The sequence below is a fragment of the Odontesthes bonariensis genome, chromosome 22 (genome assembly GCF_027942865.1).
Source record: "Odontesthes bonariensis isolate fOdoBon6 chromosome 22, fOdoBon6.hap1, whole genome shotgun sequence".
NCBI lineage: Eukaryota > Metazoa > Chordata > Actinopteri > Atheriniformes > Atherinopsidae > Odontesthes > Odontesthes bonariensis.
In genome coordinates, this window is record NC_134527.1 from 29616647 (window position 1) to 29635726 (window position 19080).

At 40.1% G+C, this 19080-nt stretch overlaps 1 protein-coding gene across 1 annotated transcript; it reads left to right on the forward strand.

The window, feature by feature from the left end:
- The first annotated feature begins 3974 nt into the window (after positions 1 to 3974).
- Positions 3975 to 19072, forward strand: il1b (interleukin 1, beta). The gene is made up of 6 exons (XM_075456178.1): positions 3975 to 4183; positions 6157 to 6193; positions 6548 to 6734; positions 15978 to 16151; positions 16336 to 16463; positions 16591 to 19072. The coding sequence occupies exons 1-6, from the start codon at positions 4149 to 4151 to the stop codon at positions 16795 to 16797; spliced, it is 768 nt and encodes a 255-aa protein (XP_075312293.1). The 5' UTR covers positions 3975 to 4148; the 3' UTR covers positions 16798 to 19072.
- The last annotated feature ends 8 nt before the right edge of the window (positions 19073 to 19080 follow it).

A 19080-nucleotide genomic window follows, 5' to 3' on the forward strand; every position in this document is an offset into this window, starting at 1 on the left:
CATACAAACAAAAAGAAATCAAAACACACAGTACAAAGGATTATATAACACACATACAACAACACTATGAATACAGATGACAGATAACATGTCAGATAACATAACATCTCCTTTGGTGTGCAAGCAATGCAATTAGTCATATTCCGGGAGTTACCGGAAGTGACGTTGACGCAGTGTTAGCATTAGCCTGTGTTAGCAATAGGAGCATTAGCAGCGGTAAATAAACTCCCGGTAAACTTACAAACTTTCTAATGCCTCGTTTTGTGAGCTAAGAGCCTATGTGTACTACGGCAGAAGTTTGGTAACAATCAATGCATTATTAGTGGGATCATTTACGAGATAAAATCTATTTGGCATTTTTTTTTTTTTTAAACTTTATTAGTAAATCAACAAAATAACAGTTTACAAATGTGAGCATAACGCCAAAAAGAAGATATCCAGGGGGAGCATAGGAATAATAATAAAAAGAAGAAGATAATGCACTTACAAAAAGAAAGCTAATGAACACAAAGACATATGTGCCAAGGAATAAAATCTATTTAGCATTAGCGGCTGTAATAAGCCATTTGGCGGAAATGACGTCACAATGACGTCATTTCTGCTTGTAGGCCTGGTGGGGAAATCGCGATTCGAAGTGCTTTATGTCCCTCTCGGCACTTCGTCATTTTTCATAGACCGGAAGGACATGGCAGCCTCCATAGAGCTTACCTGCTCTATGTAGATACAGACAAGTTATTCTTCACTCAGGAGGATAAGTGAGATTTTTGACAGAGATCATTTTACACCAATGAGAACTAACTTATGAATGAATATGTTGATTTGAGCTAATAAATGACTTAATTTATTACATAGTGTCCCTTTAAGGTCGATGTAATTAAACCTTCACCTGGATGGGTCAAATGCGGAGGAGTAATTTCGTGTTAACATGTGTGTGTACATGACAATAAAAGCAATCTTAAAAAAACCTACTCCTGATTCAGAAGTGTTACCTAATTATCATCCTTGATCCAATCTCCCTTTTATGTCAGAAGTTCTTGAGAAAATGACCATGGTTCATTAAAAATTAAAATGAATTAAATAAAAAATGGGTTAAAAACATGAGTCAGAGAAGAGCCAAATGTGCTTAAACCAACAGGTATTATGACCAAAGCCTGTCTCATACATCTCAGTAGGACCTCAGAAAATTGTCCTAAATTGTTAAGAAGGGCTCAAAGAGGCATGATTACGTCTCCTTTAGTTTAAATCACCCGACAGATACCCTGGATATGTTGACCCTGCCTGTCATGTTGGGGTGGGGATGTGGCGTGGAGAAGGAGGACCCAGATGCAGATATTCAAAAACAAACTTGATTTATTTGAAAAAAAAAAAAAAAAACGCGGCTTAGCCGGTGTACAAAACCTAAACTGTGAAAAAACAAAACCTGACCAGAACTGTGAAAACAAAAGCACAAACATGGGTTACTTGGCGTGGAATCAGTGGCTTCAGTGACGGTGAGGATCTGGCAAAGTGCATGAGCTAACCTGGAAACTAAAGACTGAGGGGGTGTTTGGTGAGTGAGTGCAGCTGAGGGGAAAAACCCAGGTGACGTGAGCGCAGCTGATGGCAGGGCAAGAGTGACAGAGGAACACAGGGCAAAAAAACTAAAGATGGACAGGAATCTGAAACATGATCCAAACCAACAGACATGACAGAAACATAAAACATGAGCAGAAATGTAAAACATGACACTGCCTTGTAGAACAGGCCTCTGGTGCAACTTCAATGGCACACTGTAAATATTCTGAAGGCTCATAAGTTAGAGACACACGCTGGTTTCATTCCTCCCTCTGCGATATTTTGCATGGCTTTAGGTTGCCAGTACTCCTCTTCCTCCCAGGCAACTTGTAGTGTGGTGCAACTGGTTCAGTTTTTAGAGAATCAAAACAGAAGCAAACAACTAAATGAACTCACTGTGTAGAAATGTATAATCTGTTAAAGTGAAAGCCTAAAAAAGTTTGAACGATACCTGTTGAAGGTATCGAAATCCCCGATCAATGTTCCTTATAAGCACCATCACCCTCTGTTTGCATGAGGCTTTATGTTCCATGACTCAGAGGACAGAAGTAAAGAAAAGTTTTTTGGTCTGTTAGATGAACTCATTTACCAATCGACACCTACATACCAAAGCCACAAAAAAAAAAAACATCCGCATGCGACAATGTCCCATCAGTCAATCAGAGAGTTTCAAACCAACACTTTCATCCTGTGTAACCAAACAGTTTGAACCTCATTTATGATTTGTAGATTAAACAAGAGCTGCAAAATGTTACATTTGATATTCTAACAGAGAGCCTGAAGCTTAATTTGTTATTGACCCATTGGCAACGAACCCAACTAGTTGCAGCATGATCCTCCAGCCTTTTGTTGCCCCTGACCCAACTTTTTGAGCCATCAAATTCATGATTCATTTCAGAAAATAGTGAAAGGTTGCTGGTAAAATCGTCGCCTCACCTCAACCCTCGAAGAGGAAACCATTCTGTGGCACAGGACACTGCAGAGTTATGTATTCCTCTGAAGAGATGTTGGAACTAATGTGGGCTTGTGGCTGAAAATATCTCAACACAGGTAACCTTCGGGGGAAAGTTTGGGCTTATTTTCCCGAGTAGGAATGTATGATCATTACTTCTGATTTATAAGTTTAAGTAGTCGAGGATAAAATGAAGAAAAGCTATCTTAAGATCTGTCTACGTTTATAAATGTTGTTGGATTCTGAGAAATGTGTGTGCGTTTTTGGTCATGTAGTAACACGATGACGTTCTCAAAGAGCATTTTCCAGTGTTTTTCTGTAGCATTTGTTAACTACTGAGAACCTGAGCTGCTCCTTGCCTCATGGAAACAGATATGGAAGGAATACTTATGGAAGGAAGCGTGACTGCTAAGAATCTGATGTTATCGGTGGGGAAAACAGACTCTGTACCTGGAGATACTGAGGACAGAGGGTTCTAGTTTCATTTTTCTCACTCTATTTTCAATGTACTGTATAGAAAACATTTGTGAATGCTACAATCTGCGTAGTTAGGACTTAAGAACAAATCTGTTGGTGAATGAGGCCCAATGTTCCATCAGACACATGCACTTGTTGATTTAATCATTTCTACCTTTAAATAATGGAGAGGGAACAACACTTAATGCACTTTTACTACACGAAGCATCATGTACGTTTATAAAATCTACTACAGAGGATTACTGGACACATAATATGGCCTCTGGTTCTGATCTGGGAATCGCATGGGATTCATTTAAGACAGTCCAAGTGGACAACTAATCCAATTTAATTCAGTTTTATTCATAAAGCGTCACCAACAAGTGTCACCTCAGGGTACTTTAAATATATGGTCCTGTTCAAGCCAGATAAATCAAATTCATTCAATCCTAAATTAGTCCAATTCACACAGAGCCAATTAAAAAAAAAGTAGCTAAGGAATCCAACAGATTTCACTGAAACTTCTCTTTGATCCAATCCCCGTCCTGAAAGAAAAAAACTCCCTTTTAACAGGAAGAAACCTCCATCAGAACCAGAACCAGGAAGGGCGGCCATCTGCCTCGACCAGCTGGGGGTTGAGAGGACAGGAAAGAGGGGACAACAAGCACCACAACCAATCCAACATTGGTCCAGCCATAAAAAGGAAAGATTATCTGGGCTGGAACAACAACTAAAGTATCTTTGTGATCAATGTACTAAAAATCCAGACCAAATTATCTGGAACAAAATGAATGCATTAAGATTTCAAATGAATATTTACCAAAAGAAGGCTGAATTTACTCTTCTCCCAACTAAAAAACGCTTTGTCTCTCCTCCCCAAGCAGTTTCACAAACATTCACAGCTTGAAACTCTTTTATGACCTATAATGTTCAGAAATGACAGGCTTGAAAGGTCTTTTTCCCCATCATAAGCCACCATTTGATGTGGTTTATTTGCGGGGGACGCTGCATATCAACCGTAGAAAAGGAAGTCAGGCTGCAGCTGTAACAGGATACCACTTGATGAGACTCTCAGTCTAGCTGTGGCTCAACACCAGTGACAACCTGCGACACAGTGATATCAGTGTGAAAGAAAACTTTTACGTGCCTCAAATCTTAACGTTTTATCAGAATTTCCACCGGAAAAATGTCCGACTTTCGTCTGTCTCAAGCGCTGGATGGGTGAGTTAAATAAAATTTTATATTTGACCCGTTTCAGCATTCCTGCTAAAAGATGAGTCTTATGGATAATGTTGGAGGGCTTTAACGTCTCTGATGTCAAACTTAAACGGTCCAGTTCCCTACAGAACACAGGGTTAGAGAGTAACATCCCCACTTATTATCTCTGAAAAGGGAACAGGTCAAAGCTGGTAACATGTTTTACTTCCCATTCAAAGCACATTGTACTCATGTTTTACATCTGAAAACTAAATATACATGTTCATCTCCATACATATGATGTTACAAGCACTTTTAAAGACTGTAATCACATTAGAAGTCTTCCATGTTTGCCTTCCCTGCTCAACAAAGCACATTTGCGCAGATAAATAAGTAACAGGCCAGCCTTGCTGGAAAATATACAGCTGAGTGTTCTCTTAATTTAAAAACTTTGCTATAGACTCGAGGTAAAAGACAAAAAATATATATACAAACACGTGTTCAAATCTATGTAACAGTAGTTATGTAACAGTCCTCAAAATACCGACTTCTGCAGAAAACAAACTTGATTTACAACGAAAACATCTCACTCTCCTCAGTAATAATCTCTAGCATCATTACCAGCTACCTGAAGCCTCCGTCAACTAACATTTTTATCTTTTGACTAAAAGTTTTCAGTATAAAATGGTGCACATTACGTCCAAAACAAAGACATCTTCACTCCACCTGTACATGCACTAAAACCACTGAGATTACTATCAGACCATTTCAAATCTGGGTGTTTGATAGATTCGCTGTCTTTGCTTCTACAAATCATGACAACACTCTTAGAAGTAGAAGGGAGCAGGGTGGTCCCTGGCGTAGTGGGTTAAGCAGGCACCCATGTACAGAGGCTACCGTCCTCGCTGCAGCTGGCCCCAGTTTGAGTCCTGCATCGGACAGCCCATTGCTGCATGTCATTCCCCCTCTATCTGCACCTGCTTCCTGTCTCTCTTCAACTATCCTGTCCATTAAAGGCATAAAAAAGCCCCCCCAAATTTTTTTTGAAAAAAGAAGTAGAAAGGAGCTTCTTAGGGTCAGCGTAACTAATCTAATGTGGTTTACCAGTTAATTATAAACACACACTAGCAAGTGGAAAAAGTACATTTAAACATAAAATATACACATATTTGTGGGGGGTGTTTTGTGGGGTGTGTTTCAGTGCTGTAGTGCAAATTTCCTCACAAAAATCAACAATAACTCAGCTGCTAAAAACAGCAAAAGACAACAATCTGGTGTCAATAAAGTGGGTTAAATGCATTTTAAACTGCTGTTTAAACTGAAGCTCACATATGTAACTGTTTTCAAGGTGTGGGCAACAACTCCCTCCCCATGTACGCTGTTAAATTGAAAAAATTCCCATGTGATTATGATATCGACAGGGCACATTGCCCATTCAGGTTGGGCCACATTGGTTCTGCCAGTCGTTTCTGATCGAAAATATGTAAAGTTCCTCTACAAAAAGACCCACAGACTGCTTTATCATCTATTCCACTCCAAATGGGAACACAACTCACAAAACGGACGTCATGCGCTATGAAATGAGAGGCGATTAAAATAAAAAAATCATAAACATTCAACGAGGTGTCAAATCAAATGCAGAGTAAGCTTCTTTCCACATGCACTTTCACAGAAAACAGCAACACAGGAGTCGCCCTCTACTGGTCATTACATAAACTGCTGTTTCCAGGACAACAGAAACCCCCTCACTGGGCACATGAGCATCATACGCTCATCTCTGTCCACACTTGCATGTAATTTCCAAAAAGATCACCAACACATAGATCAGATGCTACTGAAATACTAAACACCTACAAAGAGACCGTTTGACATTGTTGTGTCAGATGCTGGTGTGCATGTGACATGCACTGCAAGGCAGATCATAGAACAACAGCTAATGACTGAAACTTGGATATTAAAGTTGTGTATTTCATAGTTATCCTGTTTTGGTATTTTAGTTCAGCTGAGTTGGAATCCATCTGCTGTGACATAAAGGTAAGATTTGTCATTTATTTTTATTTTTTAATATATAACTACGAATACAATTAGAGCATTTGCATTGTGAAAACCCTTGTGTCCTGGAAGTTTGTCTTAAAAAAAAGAAAGGAAGATGATCCATGACTTGATCTCCCCTTCTCACGTAAAGGGTCAATTAAAAGGAAGCCTATTTTTGCCTTTAATGGAGCCTCAGTTATCAATAAATAAATAGATCCTCAAACATCGATGACATTATAGTACATCGTGTGAAAGCTGAAATAGAGTGAATGCCATTTTAATGTTGAGTTGAAGTTACGTGACCTGGGCCAGAAACCGATACCTTTTTTTTGGTTTGTGTTTCCTCTAATGCAGGACGTGCAGCTTGAAACAATCAATATTGACGAGAATCTGGACCTGGTGCTTTCCCAGGACAGGAAGACCATGAGGAAAGTAGCTAACTTGGTGCTGGTGGTGAACAGGATGATCAACCTCTCCAAATGTGGCGGCGAACTCAAAGATTATGAGCTCTGTAGCATGATCATGGACCAGGTGGTGGAAGGTGAGTCGACCCAGACTGTTGGTTTTTGATATGTCAGCAGAATTGTCTGTTAAAGCTGCTAAAAACTGAGGCTATGACATTTGTATACACTTTTATTGAAGTAATAGCTCCAGGATGCTACTTTTAGGGACGTTAAAAGTGACGTGTCGGTTTAAGCACAGTGGCTCTCTGTCTCAACCCTTTTTTGACATCTCTCTGAAAACGGTCTGTTTTCGGGGTGGAGACTTAGAAAGTTGAGTGATCACTACTCAGCTGGTCGAGCTTATCAGTTTGAACCAGAGTCAAGGAGCTACCTGAAAGGTTCAAACAACAAGGCTGCAACAGGATGTCAGTGAATGGTTAGTTTCTGTATGTTTGTACGTTGGCTAAGGACGCACTCAGTGGGGTTCCATGGCACTGAAAGGATCGGATTACTGGCTAAATTAAAATAAGACTGAGTTGCTCCTTATTTGAGCAAAGGTAATTATCCTTGGATATATGGCGGTGAATGAATCGAATCATTGGCACAAAGCGTGTCATACTCCGATATGATAGGTGGCGCTGTACCCATTCCAACTATTGCTAATAGAGCCACTTCACCACCACCAACAACAGCAAACTCAGGTATTCGAGAAAATGTCGAACAAAGAGCAAGATGAAGCTACATCATTCTACATTTGGTCTGTGATTCAATTCAATTCATTTTTATTTATATAGCGCTAAATACAACAAATGTCATCTCAAGGCACTTAGATAATAAAGTCCAATTCAAGCCAATTGGAATTCAATTAATTGTAACACTGTAACACCATTCAAAGAATATCTGTTGGAACAGGGAAACATGAGTTAATGACAACAATAATGTCCCATATACATAAAGAGAGTAAAGTGAGGAAAGGTGTGACAGATGAGGCCCCCCAGCAGTCTAGGCCTATAGCAGCTTAACTATGGGATGTTTCAGGATCACCTGAGCCATCCCTAACTATAAGCTTCATCAAAAAGGAAAGTTTTAAGCCTGGTCTTAAAAGTGGAAAGGGTGTCTGCTTCCCGGACATTTACTGGCAGCTTATTCCACAAGAGAGGGGCCTGATAACTGAAGGCTCTGCCTCCCATTCTACTTTTAGAAACTCTGGGAACCTCAAGTAAACCTGCAGTTTGGGAACGAAGTGCTCTGTTATGAAAATATCTTACAATGAGATCTTTAAGATATGATGGAGCTCGGTCATTAAGAGCTTTATATGTAAGGAGAAGAATCTTAAATTCTATTCTGAATCTAACAGGGAGCCAATGAAGAGAAGCTAAACCTGGAGAAATATGATCTCTCCTGTTAGTTCTCATCAGAACTCCGGCTGCAGCATTTTGGATCAACTGAAGGCTTTTCAGAGAATATGTGGGACAGCCCAATAATAAAGAATTACAGTAGTCCAATCCTGAAGTAACAAATGCATGAATTAGTTTTTCTGCATCACTCTGAGACAAGATGTTCCTGATTTTAACAATATTACAAAGACGAAAGAAGGCAGACCTAGAAACCTGTTTTATATGTGAGTCAAATGATAAATTCTGGTCAAAAATAACTCCAAGGTTCCTCACTGTAGAACTGGAAGCCAAGGAAATACCATCTAGAGCAGTGGTTCTCAACCGGTGGGGCCCGCCCCCCTGGGGGGGTACGGACACTCTCCCGGGGGGGCGCGAGTAGACTACAGGATGAGGGAAAAAAAAAAAGAAAAAAAAATCGGAAAAAAAAAAAAATCACGAAAATTCCCTCCTCGAAAATGCAAGAAGTTGGACTATTGTTTGACTAGTTTCATTTCAAATTTACCAGGGGGTAGTATTTTGAGCCTGCGACATCACGTAACGTAACGTAACGTGTCGTGGGGGTGGGGCCGTGAAGAGGGGGGGTGGTGTCGGGAGGAGGGGGGGCCCCAACTGCAATGAACCATCTTAGGGGGGGCCCCGCTTGCAAAAGGTTGAGAACCCCTGATCTAGAGTAACTATATAGCTAGACAATTTCTCCCTGAAACGCTCAGGTCCAAAGATAACGACTTCAGTTTTGTCTGAATTTAGAAGCAGACAGTTCTGAGTCATCCAGGTCTTTATGTGTTTAAGACATGCTTGTAATCTGACCAACCTATTGGGTTCATCTGGTTTTATAGATAAGTACAACTGGCTATCATCAGCATAGCAATGGAAATTTATGCCATGCTGTCTAATAATGTTACCTAATGGAAGCATGTATAAAGTGAAAAGAATCGGTCCAAGCACAGAACCCTGAGGAACTCCATGACTTACTCTGGTGTGTGAGGAAGATTCTTCATTTACAAGAACAAACTGAAATCTATCAGATAAATATGACTTAAACCAGCCTAATGCAGTTCCTTTAATCCCAATAACATGTTCAAGTCTGTGTAATAAGATACTGTGATCGACCGTATCAAATGCAGCACTGAGATCCAGCAGGACAAGCACAGACACAAGTCTGCTATCAGAGGCTAAGAGGAGATCATTGGTAACTTTCAGCAGTGCAGTTTCTGTGCTATGATGCACTCTGAATCCTGACTGAAACTCTTCAAACAGATTATTTCTGTGTAAGTGATCACAAAGCTGAGCTGCAACTATTTTTTCAAGAACTTTAGACATAAAAGGGAGATTGGATATAGGTCTATAATGAGCCAACACCTCTGAATCAAGAGTAGGTTTTTTAAGTAAAGGTTTAATTACAGCAACCTTAAAAGGCTGAGGTACATATCCTCACTTTGTGGAGTTTAATCACCCCATTTCTTCATTAAAATATATTGGAATTGAGAAGGTGACTCTGCCCCCTAGGGGTGGTAACCTAGACTTGTTGTTATCAAGAAGGGAACATTTTGGATTCACCATCTTAGAACTCTAGCACCTCACGGTTTGAATGTGGATTTTGATTTAAAATGTTTCTTGTGATTGACACTTGATATATGGACCTATTATGATTAACTGATGATATTATTTATGATGATCCATTTTGACTGATGCTGTAAGATCATCTTTTGATCCTTTATCTTTTTCTTTTGTTTTTTGTCTCTTTTAGTTTTTTGATTTTTTATGTAAAGATAACATGATGTAGTACTTAGTGTTTACATAGGATGTGGACTGAATGAAAAAAAGTTATGTTGATTGTTATTTGAAAAACATTGTATCCAATCCTTAATTGTAAACAATTGAACACTAATTGAGTGCCTACACACCTGTCTGTAGCCTAATTATGTGTCAGGTGGGAGCAATTAACTCTTTCGGTGCCATTGACGTCTATAGACGTCAATTTAAAAAAAACTGTTCATTGCCAAAGACGTCTATAGACGTCAATTGCGTTTTTTAACGGAGCGGGCTGGGGGACAATCTAGCGGAGTTCGTCACTAAATCTTAGGCTTGTAAACACGAAACAGAGAATATACTGGCAAAATTACCCGCTAGGTGGCAGCAGTGCCACTATGCACAAAAAAAAGAGCTCGTTTTCTCAATTTTTTGGGTCAAACAGCTGTTTTTGGTGAAACCAACCTATGTTCTACTGTCTATTACTAAAAGACTGAAAATGGTAGAAACAAACTTTTTTTTCCTGATCAAAGAAGAGAGTCTACTCTTTCTTTTGGTAATTTCGGTGTGTACATAGTCATAAGACATACTTTTCTGTGGGTCTTGGAAAATCAGTCAAAATACTGAAAAACACTTGGCAGTATGGGTGGCTCTGAACTGAAAATGGCTGGCAGCCAATGAGTTAAGCTTCCCTTTAAAAGGCAAGGTACTACCTGTTGTTGGATACGTGACCTGAGGAAGGCTGACACAGGCCGAAACGTTGTCACAATAAAAGATCATTACTGCAACTCGGGAGTGTGCGGCACTTCTCTCTTTTCTCTATTGTTGTCCTAGTTGCCAGCACCTCTTTTTCTGGTGTGCGTTTGGCACCTCCACTCATCTGAGGTACATATCCTGTCAACAAAGACAGATTGATCAAATCCAATATGGAAGAGTCAATTAATGGGAAAACCTCCTTGAACAGTCTGGTTGGGATTGGGTCTAAAACACAAGTTGATGGTTTAGAAGAGACTATTGCTGTTGTTAGTTCAGAGAGATCAACTGGGCAGAAGCCGTCTAAATACAAATCAGGTTCTAAAGATACTTCTAAAGCTGCTGTACTTGATGATACATCACTGATAATAGTGGGAAGGACTCCATCAATCTTCTCTCTAATAGAAACAATTTTATTGATAAAGAAGCTCATGAAATCATCACTGCTGAGAGTTAAAGGAATAACTGGCTCAGCAGAGCTCGGACTCTTAGTCAGACTGGCTACAGTGCTGAAAAAAACCTGGGATTGTTCTTATTCTCTTCTATCAATGATGAATAATAAGCAGTTCTAGCTTTACGAAGGGCTTTCTTATACGTTATCAAACTATCTTTCCAGACTAATTGAGACTCTTCTAAATTAGAGGAACGCCACTGTCTCTACAGCTTTCTTGCAGTCTGCTTTAAAGCACGCAGCTGTGAATTATACCAAGGAGCCAGCCTCTTCTGACTGATTACCTTCCTTTTCAGAGGGGCAACATTGTCCAGTGCTGTACGCATGAGCTGCTTGTTGCACAAACGCGATGGACAACGGAGCATTCTCCATCGCGTTGTTTGTTTCTTTCCGACGGCGGCGACAACAACAGTAATATCGTCTCTTCCGGCTTCCGGTTCCCGAACCCGGGAAAAAAATCTCGAGCATGCGCAGAACCCAAAGTATAATTCACCACGTGCTTCACCGTCTACAAGCACGTTCAATTTTACTTTCAACCGAGTTATCTCGGGTCTTAATCCGATCCAATTTCTTGTCCAATTTCCGTGTCTACATGAACTTAATAACTGTCTTATTGTAATTTAGCCAATAATCTGATCCTTTCAGTGCCATGTAACCCCACTGAGTGTCATGCTGCTGGGGAGAGTTATGGTGTGTTTACGTAAGTTACCTGTCATCAAAACCGGACATCTGTTGAGAAATTTAATGCAGTAAACACAAACATAATGAAGTTATGCTAAATATTTTAGCAGTGTAGCTGTATATTTATATATAAGTTAGCACATACACTTAAAGTACTATGTAACATTTCTACCTTAAAATAACAGCTTGAAAAAAATTGTGCGGCTAGAATGAGTTTTAATATTACGATTGGCCTGTCTCCTATGCCCTTCGGGGGTCTGAGTTGGAAAAACTGCGCTATGTAACTTTGCTGGAGCGGCCCCGTGGCGGCCCGGTAGCGGCCCGGGAGCTGAGCGGAAGTACTTCGACTTGCTTTCTGGCACACCTACCACAAAAACAAATAGACCCCTCTCACGCTCCCAGGTACATTTGATTACTCTTACCCTCTCGGTCGACATAGCTTGCACCTTCTGACTCCTCGCCGGTTCGTCAACAAACGTGAAAGTGAAAGTGAAAGGGTGTTGTATTTACGACAGTGTAACAGTACATTACCTCCAAGCCTGTAGGGGGAGCTCCATAGTGGGCTTTTTGAGAAGTTACATTGTATTGCTTTAAGTGCTAAAGAAACACTGTCATGCTGCTGTGGAGAGTTACGGTGTGTTAACGTATGTTACTTGTCATCAAAACCTGGATATCTGCTGTGTAATTTTATGCAGTAAACACAGACATAATGAAGTTATTTGTCCAGTCGTACCAAAAACCCTCCAGCTCTATTGAGAATGAGGAGTCACGTGACTCCGGTTGGCCGGTCGGCCATGTTGGCAGAAGAATCTATTGGTTCCCAGGGGCAACGCCATTAACTTAACGGATATCTTCCCGCATTTGTCATTTCGGCAGGGCAGAGACGAATACAAAAGAAAGAAAGAAAGCAAAGCAATGGAGAGAGATAAGGTGAAAGAAAAGGGACCTTACAGGGACAAGCTTATTACAAGCGCAAAGCAGCGGTATTTGGAGAAACTGTCCAGCATCCAAAATATTGATCCTTACGAGCTCCCTGCAGCAGAATGGCACACAGACCTGGACCAGTTACCTCCGTGCACATATATGGACATAGTCAATTATCTTGTCTTTGGTGTAAGTTACTACACTATGCAGGAGTTTAAAAGTCACAAATCTTTGGAATCGTACGAGACTTTCTGCTGTGGCTGGGTGCAGGACTTGGCCATCTACAAGCCTCCAGGTGGCTCTGGTGATGATAACAGCGTTGTACTGGCAAAGGTAAGGTTCTTGTCATGCATTTTAGTGTGTTGTAATTACATTGCATTGAGACACTTCTTGACCAAAATGACAACGTAATTAACTGCGACTTGTTTTGTAAACACTAGATTAACGAGATGTTCAATGTACACAAACGTTTCCAATGTTTTGATGTATGCTAAGGCTTATGTTTAGGTATTTAGTTGTCATTTGATTTTAGCCCAATGACACATACTGTAGCAGGTTATTGTGTTGGGTGTTGGGGGCTGCAAAGTGAACAAACCAGTTCTGGGTTGGCTAGGGTACTTATGTGTGATTGCAAGGTGTACATGTCCTGGTTAGATTACAGCCATTATCAATGTGTCTAAAGTGTAGACTGTAACTTGAAATAAATGCTTTTTATTGTTTAGTTTATTTCACTTTATTTATTTTACAGGTCCTGCATTCACGGAGACTCTGAGCCTCCACTTACCCAGTCCAGTGGTATCACTTCAGTTGTGTGGGGCTTGTGGACAGACCCTCCGCTGACACGCCATGGTTTTGCTCTTCTTGTGCTGAATAGTGTTTCTTTGTTCTTTTGCACTAGTAACAGTATTATTTTATTATTGCTTGTTGTCAATGTTTACATGCTGGAAATTTTTATACTTTTTATTCTGAATGCACACATGTTCTTTTGCACTGTTAACTTTTCCTAGAGGTATATTGCATTCTGCACCTTGCACCCTTATTCTTTTTTTCCTGTTCTGTTAATAAACATTGTTAAGCCATATCAAGTTGTTTCAAGCATTTATTTCAAACAAATTAAAAGGTAATGAACAAGGCACTCAAACATTTATTTCAAACAAATTAAAAAGTAATGAACAATGAAGAATGAACTCAAACAACACTTTTGCACATGTTCGTTAAGGCACAGCAAACATTGACAATCTTATCTAAAGGCATTAGGTTTTCACCCTCACATTTGAGCAGCATGTGCACAGGTACAGTTGAATGTAAAAATCTGAATTTGTCCAGTCAGCGTGGTTCTCCAACATCTCATATGATGGCTTACCTACAACAGAATAAATAGTTTATGAAAAAAAACTATGCAATCAATGGCAAACCCATCACAGAACACATGCAAAATAAAGATACAGACTGAGAGGGTAACGCTGCTCATGGTATGACAAAAGGGCTGAAGGGGTACACATTAACACATTAGCCACATTAGGGGGTAGTTAACATTAATTTTCGAAGAGGCAACAGTTTGCAAATTGAGCATTTTCCAAGAGGCAACAGTTCGCTAGTTAGCTAGCTAGGCAGTAACGTCAGGTGCACTTCAGGGTTTGCAACAACATAAAGTAACTTCGTAGCTTTAAGAGACAACAACATAAAGAGATTTTTAGATAACGTACCCGAGTGAAAATGTAGAGAACACACTCTCATCGACGGAGGGGTGCAATCGAAAGTAAGGTCCAGCCAGCCAGGCAATCCGGCGTCTCCTCGTCAGGTCAGACGCCTGCTCTCCCTGATGCTGCATCCATTTAGGAAACCGAAAAAAAATGTATTTCGTTGTTCCTATGTTTCCCAAACGTATTATGTGAGGTACTGGAACAGTTCTTCACACAGCAGTGATGTTCTTGCAATTCCGCACTGTTTAAACTTACTGATTTAAAAACACACGTGTACAATGTAAACGAACGGAGAGAATGGCGTTTTCTCGCTAGCATTCTGCCAACATGGCGGATAGGGGCGGGGCTCTGTACTATGACGACAACTCCTCATTCTCAATAGATACAGATAGTTACTCTATTGATCCCAGAGGGAAATATTTTAGCAGTGTGGCTGTAAGTTAGCAGCAGATGCTAGCAAACAAAGCTTTCTCATCAACAGTGACGGACCAAGCCGGAGATATACACAGAGTAACTCGTAGTAATGCATGTGTACCGTTAATTACTGCGTTTATACATTTTGTATATATTAACCTCATTAAACAATTGTACTTGGAGACCTACATCTTTATCAGAAACATGCAGATAATGTAATGTTAACACACCGAGAGGTACACAGCGTTCAATGTAGCAGCGAGAGTGAGGAGAGGACCGGTGTTGTGTTGAAAACACACCTTATCCACACAGCTGCAGGTTGATGAGTTACTGAACCTAACCGTTCAACTAGAAAGCTTCAGCTAACAAAGTAATGTGGGAACTATAATGTTCATCTTTCAGAAAGGAACAGCAATAACTCCTTAGAAGTTGCTGTATGTCATCTTCATTAGCTAAGCTGTTAGCATTAGCTACTGCTAAAGGAAAATAAAATAAATCAATAAATAAATCATGAGGAATTATCTCTCAGATACTTCCATTTCCCTGCTCTGAAGTTCAGGCTCTGAGAGTTGGAACTGATCCCTCTTTGTGGCTCAGTTTCTTCAGTCCAGCGTTGAACTGGACCAAGTTGTTAAAACAGTGGGATGAAAAGTGGCTGCTGCACATCCACAGTCTTTAGCTAACTCTGCTGGAACATTAGCCTCAGATAGAGTTTATCCACAGTCTTTAGCTAACTCTGCTGGAACATCAGCCTCAGATAGAGTTTATCCACAGTCTTTAGCTAACTCTGCTGGAACATTAGCCTCAGATAGAGTTTATCCACAGTCTTTAGCTAACTTTTCTGGAACATTAGCCTCAGATAGAGTTTATCCACTGGGCTCTGATATCCTCTGAGGCTGCTGCTGGATGGAAGATGCATGCTCCTCAGTACAGCAGACAGCAGAACAGTTCCAACAGAGCTGGCTTCATCCGCCTAGCAGGGTGGATGTGAGTGGGCGGGGCTTAGCCGAGGAGGTGGAGTCAACTTAACACGTGACATACTTCTTAAATGAAAATCAGAACGGCTAACTAAAAAACTAAACTCAAAAATATGCCAGGATTGTGTTTTTGAGTTTAGTTTTACACTTGCTGGTGACTTAAGATGCCCAAATGCATGCTCCCAGAAACAGGAAAAAGGATTTTTACTTAATATGTCACCTTTAAGCCTTGGTAGAAGTTTATTTAACCCCTCCTCTTCCAAAAGCTGCTAACATCTCCTCCTCTTCACAGAATGTATTGTCAAGACAGACGGGAACTCCACCATAGGAGAGCTCACCTTCCAGCCTCTTAATAGCGTGAAGCAGTTCACATTGAGTGACCGCTCAAAGAAAGATGTCATCCTGAACTCTAATGAGTTTACATTAAAGGCAATCACCCTTAAAGGAGGAAACAGCCATCACAAAGGTAAAAACATTCACTTATGTACTTAAATTTGAGTACCAACCAAATACTGTCAAATAAAATATAAAGGAGTAGTTTTACTGCTGCTTAGTGAATACAGGACATTTATCTGTATACTTCCTTAAAGGTACTGCTGTTGTCCTGTACGTACTAGAATAACGTCTGATTCCATTTTTTCTTCCCGCAGTGAATTTCAAAATGTCTATGTACATCTCTTCCACCAAATGTGATGGTTGTATGGTTGTCCTGTCAATCATGAATGACCTGTACATTTCCTGCTCGAAGCCAGAAGACAAAGTTGTGCTGAAGCTGGAGGTAAACACAACAGTCACACAACACAGCTTCACCCTTCAAAATGTAATCAAATAGTTTAAATATGGACAAACAATGACAGAACTTGCACGAATAAATGACAAAAATGTCTCCTTCCTGTTTGTGTCAGAAAATCTCCAAGGAGAAGATCAAAGAGGATGAAGACAAATATCGCTTTGTCTTCATAAAGACGACCACAGGGATAACTCTGACCAGCTTTGAGTCCCTGAAGTACCGCAGTTGGTTCATTAGCACCTCCAGTGAGGAAGAGAGGCCCGTGGAGATGTGCGAGGCAGACGCTGTGTGCCGTATCACCCACTTCAGGGTCAACTGCTGAGTCTGTGCAGCTTAAACATTTCCACAAATATGCTGACATTTTCAAAAGGAGATTTTTATTTCAAATGTACTTCACTCCCTAAGTTGACTCCACCTCCTCTGCTAAGCCCCGCCCACACACAATCTAACATGTAAATTGGTGGGTGGGTGGTTGGTAGCGTAGTGGGTTGTGCAGCCTCCATGTATAGAGGCTACAGTCCTTGCTGGAGTCGGCCTGGGTTCAATTCCCACATTGAACACCCCTTTATTGCATGTCATTCCCCCTCTCTCGGCCCCTGCTTCCTGTCTCTCTTCAACTGTAAATTAGTACATTTATTTAAGTACAGTAAATACACTTCAAATTCTGCTTTTCTACAATTTAATTACAACTAAAATATATAGATTTTATATTTTTTTGTAAAATATATGTTCCAAATTAGTAAACTTCAAGTTAACTAATCATTACTTAGAATTAGAATATACTTAGAACATTTATTTATTTAATATATTTTTCTGTTTACTTTGTTGTTATATATTTTACGTGCTGTTGTGTACGAAATATCGACTTTCGGCTTTCTTACACATTAAATTTGTCACAGTTTTCCTTTTTTGTTAATATAATTTTAACCCCGTTTTAATTTTGTTGAATTATTTTCATAAATGCTCTTCTTTTTGTCATTCTTAATAAATACCAACCGTTTCTTCACGTGAATCCGCTCAACCCTCATAGGCGTTGAGATTTCTGCTTTAATATAATTTTGTGATTTTGAAGCTTTGCTGTATTTATAGACCATAGATGCACTCACACACATGACAGCCTGTAATCCCAGTTTCAGCACTCCACAAATTAAATGTCAATGACACTTTATAAAAGCGGACTTAAAGAATCTCAGCCAATCGGAGACGGTTCGGAGGAAGACGACTCGTCCTCATTGGTGCAGCCTTTGTGGGTTTGCATGGCGACACCTCGGGCTGTTTCTCAACCGACTAAACGCCAATGAAAGATGCTGCTGAACTACATTTAAAGCAGATTATGGAGTGATGTGCATTTCATTTTAAAGCAGCATGAACGAGCAGTGATCTTCCATCTTAAACTGCATCCTCATTTCTTCATGTTTTGCCTATTTTTTGCCTTGCGTCTCTTTCTCATCTTCTCTTTCCCTTTATGTTCATGCCTTGTTGAGGTGAGAAACATACAGTTAAGATGCCTCATCTGCCACCTCCATCCTCAACATCTTTTTCAGACTTCATGACCAAACTGAGGTTCAATGAGGGCAACATGGAACTGGGGATGATACGAGATGAAATCACATCTGAATCCGGTTCATTGATCTGAAACACACACATATACACACACTCATGCGCAGGAGTGTATGACCAGCAGTGAGCCTATTGTGCAGGACTACAACCGAGTGTGTGCACGTGTGTGCACGTGTGTGCACGTGTGTGCACGCGTGTGCGCCTCTGCAAGGCACATTCCCGGGCACATGGCAACAGGAGCTAAATATAGCCTTCCCAGCAGGATCATGCTTTCCCCTGCTAACGGAGGATCGCTCCCTCTTTCTGTGCTTCCTACAAACATGAACTCCTCTGCTGCACCTCCCTCCACCTCCTTCTTTCTCTGTAACCCCCCCAAACCGGTGTTTTGACACTTCCCTCTTTTTAGTAGCGAATCCAATTGTGTTCTACTGCAGCTCCTCTGATGTGCAGAATTTAATATGAAAAGCAGGTTTGTTTCGCTCATCTCTTTAATTCACATCCATGTTTACACATACGGAGACTTCTTATGCCAAAACTCATCGAGCATTTCATATCATATCATTTACTTATTGCTAGTTGTGTAGAGTTGTGGGGAAAAGAAGAAAAACATCAAATCAATCATTTAACTAGGGAAAAAGCCATTTGAATCTCAACAAACAAATCCTATCCAGTCAACAAATCCATTATTAATTCTGTTCAATTTCTTCACTGAAATACAAAGATTATCATAACTTAATTCAAATGATGCACATAGTATAGCATTGTAATTAATGTTTAGTGTGAAGATGCTCAATGTTCAATCTTTACTTGCGTTTTCCTTCTTTGGTGTGATTCTGTATCCAAATCAGAATTAAAGTTGTAGTTTATGTAGGAGGTGCTATATTAGCTGTAGCTTCACACTACACCCTTTCACTTTATCACTTTTAATAGTTGAACTTCTTGCGATACAAATTAAACAATAAAGATACATAAACACTGAGTTGGGAAATGCTAAACTTGATTTTATTTTTTTTTACTGTTTCTATCAACAAGATAATAAAGATGT

Excerpts from the sequence above, each read along its gene's own strand:
- il1b (XM_075456178.1), top strand. The coding sequence starts at position 4,149 with ATGTCCGACTTTCGTCTGTCTCAAGCGCTGGATGG. Across the intron at positions 4,184-6,156 it reads CTGTCTCAAGCGCTGGATGG|TTCAGCTGAGTTGGAATCCA; the intron begins GTGAGTTAAATA and ends TTGGTATTTTAG. Across the intron at positions 16,152-16,335 it reads AGGAAACAGCCATCACAAAG|TGAATTTCAAAATGTCTATG; the intron begins GTAAAAACATTC and ends TTCTTCCCGCAG.